The following is an 11,675-nucleotide window of genomic DNA, read 5'->3' on the forward strand; positions in this document are numbered from 1 at the left end:
AAACAAGAGTTAGATCATTTGGGAAACAGGGAAGCAACATACTGAAGTCTACAGAACGTAAGACATTTGAGGGATGGTCATTCAGGGAATTATTAGTTTTGCTTTCTTGAAGATGGTCTATATGACTAATAAAAACTTTCACACAGGAATGAGTTCTGGTAAACGTGCCTTAACAGAATCATCCCTGAAAGGTATCCACTAGCAACCTGATTTCTGCATCACTGAAATTTTCCTAACATTTCCTATTTAGAGATGTTTCACTGTTCTATGTTTTTAAAACATAGTGATAGAACTGTTAGCAATAGAAGGGCTGGGATAATTTACAAAGTGTTAAGTTTTTCAGGATATTACAGAGTTGTTACAAAGGAAAACACTAATAGCCTAGTATTCAGTAAAGTGTTTCCCCACACAAAATAAATTGCTTCTCTACAGAAAAGTGAAGCCTAGGTCAAAAATAAAACAATATTGATCTGGTACTTGCAGATATGGTGTCTATGAGTTTTCAAGAAATTACAGCAATCATACAACACAACTGAAGAAAAACGTATTAAGATAAAACCCTCTGAAATGCAAGAGCCATCACCTCTGTTGATAGGACTGGACATGAAATGGTTACTTGAGTAACCCAAAGCCAGAAGCTGCATCACAGACTGTGGGCTCACTCACCTCCAGGAGACAATAAACTTCAATTTAACGTGTAAGTACTTTTTTCATGTGAAAGTTTTACTGTTAAATCAAGTAAAAACTCACACCCAGCTCAAACATTCAGGGAATCTAAACTTACAGTTATACAAATGGCAATCTACTTAGGATATAAGACCTATTTTTGTGACTCCCACATGTTGTTACAACTGTCAATGTAAAAGCCTTAGAAGATAAAATTCTCCAAAAGGCACCAACTTTACTAAAATGCTAACCAGTGTTCTTCCATTAATTCAAAAAGACTGCTCCTGAAGCTTCTCTGCCCGTACTCTACAGTTAAGCACATTTAAAATCTGAGTCTTTTCAGTTGTGACATCCAAATATCATAACCCGCTTGTTACTATGTGTTACAGTTCAAAGAAGGTTTCATCCTTGGTCTCATGAGAAGCATAAGCATCTGAACACCTCCATTTTAACAATATTTTGCAAGAATTCAAGTTTGTAACTAAGCAAAGCATGTGCTCTTGCAAGCAAACAGGAATCTCTCAGGTATAATTTAACAAATAAACACAATAGCCCTGGGAGGAGTGGGAGGGGAGAATCAAAACTGCCATTTTTAATTCAGATTTCCAAGCTGTATATCAAGCCACAGATTTCCAAGCTAAGTATTCCTAACTTCCTATCACCCTCCTGCAGTCACTCATGTCACAGCTGAATGTCTGCATGTTCCCAAAACATGCCACAGAAAAGAGTTTGAATGAGAGAAGAAAAAAATCTTAGGAAAATAAACGTAGCGCTTAAGAACTCTGTTTAACCCATCCAAAAGCTTACATAATTCTCATTATTCTAACTGAGGCACTAGCAGGTGGCCTGAAGAATGCTACATAAACTATACTTTACTGATATCACTAATGCGTAATGCAATCCACCTCCATACCACATCTCTTGTTAAGACCAAGTAACCATCAATATCCTTGTTCGCCAGTCTAAAATCCTGTTGCAGCAACAGCTATCCAATGATTTCAGTGTATGGGCATTACAAAAAATATTAAAAAGCTCTCAATATATTCTATCTGTTATTCATGAAAACATAGTGTGGATACAGAACAAAGCTAATAAAAAAGAAGTCTCATAATAGCTGAATGAAGAAAAGCGGGATTAAAATAGTAACCTATATTCAGACATATGAAAATATCTGAACCATTTTATGTATAGTTAGAGAATTTTCTTCAGGCTTGGTTCCACTTATTTTTAAGGAAGCATTTTGAAAGTCTATGTGATCAAGATGTTAAGGATGCAAGACCACAGCAGAACAACTACATCATCAACTGCAGCAGTTCAGGGACATTTTACCTCTAAAGCTTTTCACGCTTCTCAAAACAGTTCCTCTAACCTTGTCATAAGCAGTCATGATACTAGAGTGAATCAAGACGTCTAGCTCTTGAGGCTGCAAATAGTACTCTTGCAAGTTTTCAGAAAACTCAGTATGACTTCAATAAATTAACTGTGGCACGTAACCTAAGGTTTAAACAACCTTTGCCCAACAGGACTAGAAGGTGGCAAATACAATGCAAATTTTTGAGGAATCTTCCACGGACAAAAACAGTCTATAAACCAGTAAACCTGATCTCTACATCGGGCAAGTCAATAGAAGTTATAAAGAACAAAACCAGCAAGCACAAGAAATATACATTCCTGAACAGGAAAGAATTTTGGTAGAAGAAAGCAGTACTTCAAATACTTTAATAAAGGTCCAAATATCTGTAAAGTCAAGAAACTACCATGTGATTAGAGGGAAGGTCCACTCAAATTAACCTCTGGTTTAAGGCTAAGTAAGAAAGGGCATGAATAAGTATTTCATTTTGGCAAAGAAAGTAATCAGTCAAGTCACCAAGGGATGTGTATTCATTCATCTTTAGAAGCAACAGAGAGGGGTAAGAGTTGGAGGAATGCAAGATGTCAAAATTACTTAGCATAGTAAATATAAAAAAAAGACAACTGAATAATCACAGAAAGACCTTGCAGTTGCTCTGAACTTAGTATGATAAATCATCAACTGAATTCAGTCTCAATAAAAGGAAGGTGATTGACACAAAGGAAGTACAACCCAAACAAAAACGAATATGGTGTGCTCTCAATTTCTTATGCTGCTCGGGAAGCACTGGAGTTGTTACACACAGTTCTGTGACATTTGCTCAACAATCAACAGTGGACAAAAAAAGAAAAGAATTGGGACTTACAAAAAAAGGGACAAAGAAAATCAGAAGTCATCATTATATCACCGATAAATCAGGGCATCCTACCATTAATATCCTTTAATTTAGAAAAGAAATTGGAACAAAAAAAGGGAACAGTAAGCCAACAAGGATGTTTAAAGGTAAAAAACACTGCTTCTGTACAATAACAATGTTAAAGACACTTCAGCTGGGGAATGAAAGGACTGAATTTAAATGATAGCATCAGAATCACATGCAGCATGTGGAAGAACAGGAAATATTTCACTGTTTCTTACAATACAGGAACTATAGAGTACCAAGCGAACTCATCAGGTTTAAATACAAAGTACATTTTTGCACAACAATCATTGTAACCAGTGCCACAGAACACAAATTCAGTGAACTCAAAATGATCTGGCAAATTTATGCCAGAGAACTGTAAGAAAGGTAGTTAAACATGCAGCCTTTGACTTTGGGTGAAATTAAGCCACAGATTGCAAGACAGGCAGAGTGAAGTAACATCAATTACTCTGTTAAGTGTAATAACACTTTCTCTGTTATACTTTCAACTATGAGATGCCACTAGTGTCTGAGGATTATCCTACCATCCATTAGACGGACCTTTGCTTTGATCCAATAAAAAATTCTTACATTATGTACAATACTGTCCAAGATTCAACATAATGTTTTTATAACAGTGTTTGATTTTGTCTAGAGAACAACAGTCATCAAAAGAATGAAAATGGGAAACATTCAGAACCGAGTTTTATGCTGGTGTTTAAAACATGTAGAAATTGCAAAAAAAGTTCTGAATAACCAAGTAAACAAATGGTACATTAACTGTATGCATTTATTCATATTAGGAATTTATTCATAGGCTTTCTTAGTACCTGCAAGATATATCCAATACTGTACTGATTTGAGTACACGAATTTATCTGAAAAGAAGGAAAAAGTCTTCAAAGACAACTGTTGTTCATGCATCAAATTTGTCAGAAGTACTGCCACATGTGCTATGATTTTCTTACTCCATTTTAAAATGGATAGAGATAAGCAATACCTAATTAGTTTAAGGAGGCTATAGTAATTCTTGCAAATCTGAAACACCTCACCCCCCCCCCAAAAAAACCAAACCAAAAAACCCCAAAAACCTCTACTTCTCTCTCATACAACTAGTGATTATTTTTACACTAAAGCGCTATTAAAGAGAAGAGAATGGGTATTTAATTTGTTCTAGTTTAAGCTAAGGTGCTAACATCTCACCACAAGAATCAGAAGATGGCTGGATGCTGTCAGAACATGAGCAATTGTACTGGGTCAGTGTATAAAGATGCAATTCCTCTGAGCATGAATGGTAAATAGATTGATGGTTCTCTTATTCAAAGAGAAAAAGGACAGGGAGTATCTAACACAAGAACTATTAATCACTTGCCACCCTCCATGCTTAGTGGCCCTAAGTTGTTCTTTCTGTAGAAGACATTCCCCTTCCAGGAATCCTGTGGGGCTGAGGGGCATAAGGTACGGCAGAGAATGAGAGAAAGGCAAGAAATCAGAAGTGCAAATAGTAACCAAGATACAAGTGCACTATGAACTTAAACCATTATAAAATTACAGTTTTGTTACCTACTGCTTTCTAACAGTTAGAAGTATCTATTTTCCCCTTTCTAAGACTACTGAGCATTTAACTTTAGTTTTCCTAAGCATAACAACATTTTGTCCATAAATGTACACGTTTAGCTTTGATGTATGCATAAATGCATATGTAAAATTTAATTGCTTCCACTACCACTCCCTCCTACTTATATTGCTTTACATGCTCTACACTAACTTTCATCTGCTGTAGTTAAGCAACTTGTTTCAGGACATTATAAAATCTTTAACTTGTATTATGGAAATGAGTGTCCCAGAAAAGTACAGTTGAAACATTTTTCTCTCACGTTCAAAAAAACAATTTAGCTTTCAAATGAAAAGCAAAGAGTATTCTGCAACTGCCTTCTCAATCCACTGGGTATACTGGGTTCCATCAATCCCTCCAAAAGCTGAAAATTATTCCTTTCAGTTTCAGGGTTTCTTTTGTTATGTATCACAGTAATCACCTCTACAGAATGTACAGACTGGGCACTCAGAGAAATCTGCCTTTGCCAGGTAAAAAAAACAAATCTGAATAAATCAGACAAGAAAGATTTTAATATGTATATTAATAGCAAAAGATACAAATGACTGCTCTTGTTTCCCTTCTTTATTATTGAGGTACTCTATTAGTAATCCAGAATATCAACATGCCTAAGCATGATGATGAGTTTTGATTGCCAGCTCAGAGTTAATCACCCGACCCTACCCATACGAATTCTTAAAGACCTGTTTGGGTGTGGTTTCAGTCAACATTTTCTGATTTCGACCTTCACTTATTAGTGAAAGCCTCTTTATGTTACTACCTAGTGTTGTTCAAGTCATTCATGCTACACTTTCAGGAGTCAGCAGAGCATCTTTAGGCAGCTGGAAGCTACAAGATAAACTCATCAAGCAATGACTTATTATTCAATAATAACTTCCTATGGAAGCAATCCAAACCAGTCGGAAATTCATCACGATCCATCAGTATCTTGCCCAAACAGAAGAGCTGTTCAAGAGTGCACAACAGCATTACATAAAATTTCTTTCCTCCAGCACAATATTTATCATGAATATCGACCTGCGTCTATTACTCAGCTGTGTTTCTATAGGAAGCTCTTCCAAGAATAGCTTCTCAAGCTATAACATCCTATAGACAAATCTATTTAGCAGACTTGTCTAATAAGCTTGTAGCAGCTTCAAGCTGCTTAAATGAAATATCATGAGACTGTCAGCTCTGAAGTATACAGAAGTCATTTGACACTACATTAGCAACCGTATTCAGAAAAAAAAAGGTGTTAATCTCTCTACAGCATCATAAGTTATTACTATTAAATATCCGTATGTTTTAATTCAGGTAAATAACTCACATATTTTGCCTCAAACTTCTTGGCTAGCATTTCTACTTCATGCCGCTCACGCTGTTCATCATTAAATGGATCTTCCGAGTGAACAGATTTCTTCTGAAAAAAAGCAGAAGTTAAACACTCATTCCACAAGAAACACTTTCAGTAGGTTTTTATTACAGACATTCTATGTCAATAAACAATGCCCTGATAACTAAATAGCTGGAATTTATACTGAGTCCAAATACTTACCGTATTCTCTAAAAATTAGTTTGACCCATTCAGTTATCATTCAGTTACTTTGCTTCTAATGAGAATAGAAACAGAAAAGTTAAGAGAAAGACTGAGACATTTTCCCAAGCATTCCACTACAACCTCAATCTTAAGTGTAAGCATAAGAGAGGACTATGGCCATCTGAAGTTTTAGAAAAAGAACTCTCTCTAAATAGAACTACCTTTTGCCTCTGCTTCCACTGGTGCCTCTTACTGGTGCTGTGATCCTTCTAGATATAATATGCAACATGTACCTGGTACACTAATCAGCACGGAAGCAGCCAGAAGACTGAAAAAGCTCAGTAAGATGCAACCATAATTAATTCCTCTAATTCTTGTAATTTTTTTTCAGATAATTTCACTAATCATAGCATGAATTCTACTGACACTAAGGCAGCTACGACAAGAGATGTAATATTCTAGGTGTACAAATAAGTAGGAAGTACATCTCCTCCCCCCCCCCTTTTTCTTTTAATTTGAGAGAGGTTTTCACTAACGCAAAGTCAATGAACAGTAATCGAGGGTGTACATAGTGGGGTTTTTTTAATAAATAAGGTAATGCAGAAAAACAGGCTGCCATCTTCAAATTAAGAGTTCACATAAACTATAGTAATTGTTGGAAGGGGAGCTGGGGGAGGTACTAAGATGCTAAAAGACAATGGAATAGAGTTACATTTTACTGAACTTTATGGATGGCAACTATAATGCACACAGATCACTCATCAGTGAATAAACAAAGCTTTATGGCAGACTAAGACAAAACAAAAAGCAACATCAAGTTCAGAAAAGCAAGATCCTTCCTCTACATAATAAGGTAAGCTAAGCAAAACTGAAAACACCACATTATTATCTCACATTTTCTAAACTAAGAACTTAAAGAAAAAAAAAAATCAATAGGTTATAGTTAATCCTGAAATATAAGTTGAAGTTACATACATATTTCCTGCAGGCATAATTAAATATAAAATACCACTCAATTCATGCAGCACTGTTTTCTCTACCTTTATTTGGGAATACTACTAGGCAAATGTTCTTTGTTTTTGTTTAATTGTGAAGTAAGAAGAGGTTGAGGCCAGAGGTAAAGCAAAATTTAGTACTTAAGTGTTAACTTGCTTCTCCACCAAACTCTCAAAGTTGTAGCTGACTACCACTTTGATTAAGCTCTACTGAAATCTCAAATTCAAGGAAGTTTTAGTTTTGACAGTTTCTGCAGGATGAATGGCTCTGACTTGCAGTAACTTTAAGACACTACTACTTCAGTGCCTTCACAGCTTACTTGACAGAAGCCATCTTGGGCTTCTGGCTCACCCGCTTTAAGTTTTACACACCAAACTTCAATTGCACCAACAGAAAAGGGAGCACACTTTCACTTCTGCCAGTTTTTAAAGAGACAAGTAAATTCTTCAACCACACCAACTTATTACTCACATGCAAAAACTTTACACATGTAATTCAACCAAAAGATGAACTCTACCAACAACCCTATCAAAGGATGTTCTCTTGATCAAGGCATGACAAGGACAGCATGAGATTCTAACAACCATTTCCACTTGCTTCTGATTAGGAACCCAAACTCATAATTTACAAAAAAAAAAAAAAAAAAAAAGGGGGGAAAAAAGGTTGCACTCATCCCGTCAAGTAATTTTTGGGTTCTTTACCATTTCATTAGAAGACCTGTTAAAGCAATGTTTGAAGTTATTCGGGTGCAGCAGTCTTTGCCTTCCCAGAACAGCCTGCCTCTGGAGAACTTTTCTTGGTTGCTCCAGTTCCAAGCAACACAAGATAGAAAGACAAGCTGCCAATTTTATAACGTTGAACTTTAATGGGAATAGTTATAAGCAAGTCAAGCAACTTCTTATATGGTACAAGGAGTGCGCAATAGCTTTCAGAAAAGCCAATCTTCACCCTACAAAACCAGTTTGCATAGCTAAGTTTGTATGAACTGTTCATTTTAAACTGAATCATTACTAAAACAACAAAACATTTGGAAATCTGACACTCCGCTTAAAACCACAGCATTAACTGCCCATTAGTTACTAACTACTTAGAAAGAGCAAATCTCACAGATTCTGCAGAAAAGTGGTAGAGGGCAGGCACTTCTGGGTCAAGCTTCGTTTTAACAAAGTAGTTTGCTACATTAACTGGTATAAATTACCATAGTTATTCTACTCCACGAGCAGGATCAGTTTTCCTTTCACATTTTCTTTTCTATTTTAGGACTCTGAACAATTAACATACGAGGGTAGAAGACAGACTTCTGTCATCCTAAGCCTCCTGCACTGTGCTGAGCAGATTCTCCTTTTGTATTTACTCTAACTGTGAAGGAACCAGCATGCACTAATTTTATTGCTGGATAAAATGTGCTTCCTCTCTCTTTTCATGCTGATTAAGACAAGATTTTAAGTCCTCCCTACCACGTCAGAGTAGGTTTTCCAGCTTCTACCATATAGCAAGCAAGAAGGTAAACTGACAGGCCAAGTACACATAAATTTTTCAACAAGAACACAAATCCAGAATATCTTTAAGAGGATCGCAATTTATAACATTGTTTTACATAACCAGCTGACTGTTCCACACAGTCCAGCAAGACAGGCCATTACAATCCATTTATTTCAATTTGGACTCTACAGAGAGCTGAAAAACATACACAATTTCTTATAAAGCATTTCTATTTTTCTACCTTAAAAGCAGTCTCCAATCCTATACATCCTCTGGTCCCAACTGTACCAAAAATCTCATAAATCGATCCTTGCCCCCAGAAGACGTGGAATTTGCATCCAGATCAACATTAAAAAGCCATTTTTTCCATGACTATGTGTGATTAACACATTACCAACCTACAGTTAAAAAAAAAAAAAAAAAAGGCAGTTACAGAACTGGGAACTGCCAAAGGGAAAAGTCAACCTCCACACTCTGAACCACTTCTAAACACTAATGCAATTTTCACCTTCATATGGGAACTGCTCTGAAAGATGGCACTTGACAAAGCAGCATGCTTACGCCACACCAATTCAGAAGAGTCATAACTAGCGCCTTTTGCCCACAACAGCTGTAGGACACGATAAACAGAAGGAGCCTTTTAACTCGCATTAGAAGATCTCAGAGGGATTAAAAATCACAATCACTGACTTTTCTTTTTCCACATCTGAACACAATCTAGTGTGTACACCCCTCCAACTACCAAACAAAAAGCAAGCAGGCTGCTAAGTACAGTTATACGGCATCACCACCTAGAAACACTTTGGTTTGGTATTAGAAGAAAATTAGAAGTTTCAGCCATTCTCAAGTTTGTGCTGGACACAAAAATCCAGTGGCGATATCAGTACTTGTATTTGAGGTTTGCTTTTATCACCAGAGCTATCAAAGCCTTCGTAACAGTAGTTTCTTCCTTGTGCCCTGAAACTTCCTCTGAAATCACATATTGGAATTAAGAGGGACTACAACTATTTGAATCAAGTGCAACTTCACTGGTATTCTCAACTCACTAAAAATGAGCAATTTAAGTGTGACCAGCTTAAGGGCACACGTTTCTCCTTCCTACTTGAATAGCGGGCCTTGTTGACTGGCTAATGCTGCTTGCTTCTTGAAGTTATCTGCACAAGCTCTTCTCCTTAAAAACCAAAGTAGTTCGAGTAGCAAATATTTTCTGGTTGGGAGGAACAGTAAAACTGAAAGTACTTTTTTCTTGAATGAAGTTCTTAAGAGTTACAGGTGAAGTTAATTTCAACATTAACTCTCATTCACCACCACCACCTCCTCCCCCAAAAAAACCACCCTGCAGAAACTCATCTCCAAGTCTGCTAATGCTCGCTTCATTGCTTCTCAGGGCGTTTAGCAGAGCCGGGCTAATAACTCTTCATTTACCTGCACACAGCCTATAGACAACCCAGAAAACAGACGGGCATGCTAAAAAGTTTCGCCCAGCTGCCGGAAAAAGCTCCCAGGAAGGGAGGATGCAACACTACCGCTCTCCGGGCAGGCAAGGGGAGGGAAGGAGAGCTGGGGAAAGCCAGACACAAGGCACTGGCGCTTCCCCGCCCCTGCTCACAGCCGGAGGCAAGAAGCCCTCGGCCAGCTCAGGGTCGACAAGTGCGAAGCCTCCCCGTCCCCCCATGGGCACGGGCACAGGCACAGCCTCAGCACCAGGAGCAGCCCACAGCGACTGCGAGGCCGCCGGACTTCCCCCCAGGACACCGCCCCGCCGGGTCTGGACCACCCCCGAGCAGCAAGGGGCGACCGATAGCGTTATCGGCGAAGCCGGGGACGTGGGCAGCCACCCGTCGGGAGGAGGAGGAAGCGCAGCGGGAGGGGAGGAGGAAAGGGAGGGAATGGGAGGTCCCGTACCCGCGAGTCCCCGCACAGCAGCAGCTCCGGGTAGCTGAACTCCACGCAGCCCTCCTCGGTGGGGTCCTTCAGCACCACCTCCAGGCGGACCGTCTGGCGGAGCGGGAGCGCCTCCTGCGGCGGCTGCGGCTCCTGCCGGCTGCTCTGCCGCGGCGGCGGCGGTAGCTGCGGCGGCGGCAGCGGCGGCGGCTCGGGCCGGGGGGGCTCCCGCTGCGGCTGCTGCTCGGCCCGGCCGGTCTCGCGGGGTGGCTCCAGGCGGGCGGCGCTCTCGCGGGGCGGCGGCGGCGGCTCCGGCCGGGAGAGCTCGTGCGGCGGCTCCAACAGCGGCGCCTCGCGGCCCGCCGGCGGCGGCTCCGGCTCCCGGCCCGCCGGCTCTCGCTCCAGCGCCGGGCTCTCGCCCTCGCGGCGCCTCACGGGTGACAGGCTAATGAACGGCACCCGGCGCGGCTCCGCCATCCTCCGCCACCCCCCCCCCACCCCCCGCCTGCCGTTCGCCGGCCCCCGCCTCACGCGTTCGGTGACACCGCTCTCCGCGCTCCCTCCCACCGGCCCCGGCTCCTCCTCCCTCTACCCCTCCCCCCCTCCGCCGCCCGGTCGGAGCTGCCCCCTACGTTCTCCTCGCCGCCTCCACCCCCGCCATCTTGGCGCCCCCCCACATAAATAGAAGCAGGCCCGCAGGCCGCGCAGGCGCACTGGGGACGCCGACGCCGCCGCGCCGCCCCGCGTCGCTGTTGTTATTGCTCAGCTTCCCCCCGACGTCAGCGCGGCCGCCGGCGCCCGCCCCCAGTTGCCTTGGCGATGTGCACGCTGCCTGCTGGCCGCGTCTTAAAGGGCCCGCGGCCCGCCGCGCCGACCTCCGCCCGCCCGCCCGCCCCGAGCCGCGCGGGGCGCCCCCGCCCGCCGGCACGCAGTGGCGGGGCAATGGCGGCCGCGCCGCCACCGCCTCTCCGTCCCCCTGCGCCTCGCGGTTGCCCGAGGGTGGCCGTTGGCGCCAGGGGAGCGGCCCCGGCGGGGATCCCCCCTTCCCTGAGGCGCGGCGCGGCCCCGCTGGGGCGGGAGGGGAGGAAGGGGCAGCCCTGGGCCGGGCCGCGGGGCGGCGGGAGGGCGCTGCGGGTATTGGCAGGGCTGTGCAATGCTCGTCCTCTCGGGGCAGCGTGGAACGGCTGCCGGGGGCACGGCCCTGCTCAGAGGAAGGTGCTCTGAGGCCTCTGGAATTGGGCAGCTCTAGGTCAGTCACCAGAGAA

At 42.3% G+C, this 11,675-nt stretch overlaps 1 protein-coding gene across 2 annotated transcripts in view; it reads right to left on the minus strand.

Annotated features, from left to right (window-relative positions):
* Window positions 1-10,950, minus strand: part of UBN2 (ubinuclein 2) — a 54,948-nt gene extending 43,998 nt beyond the window's left edge. For both annotated transcript variants that reach the window (XM_030479493.1, XM_030479491.1), the window contains exons 1-2: window positions 10,432-10,950; window positions 5,839-5,931 (exon numbers count right to left, since the gene is read on the minus strand). In XM_030479493.1, coding sequence (XP_030335353.1) covers window positions 5,839-5,931; window positions 10,432-10,887 — 549 coding nt within the window. In that variant the 5' untranslated portion in view covers window positions 10,888-10,950. The remainder of the gene's footprint in view (window positions 1-5,838; window positions 5,932-10,431) is intronic.
* Between the last annotated feature and the right edge of the window lie 725 nt (window positions 10,951-11,675).

The sequence above is a fragment of the Strigops habroptila genome, chromosome 3 (assembly GCF_004027225.2).
Source record: "Strigops habroptila isolate Jane chromosome 3, bStrHab1.2.pri, whole genome shotgun sequence".
Lineage (NCBI taxonomy): Eukaryota > Metazoa > Chordata > Aves > Psittaciformes > Psittacidae > Strigops > Strigops habroptila.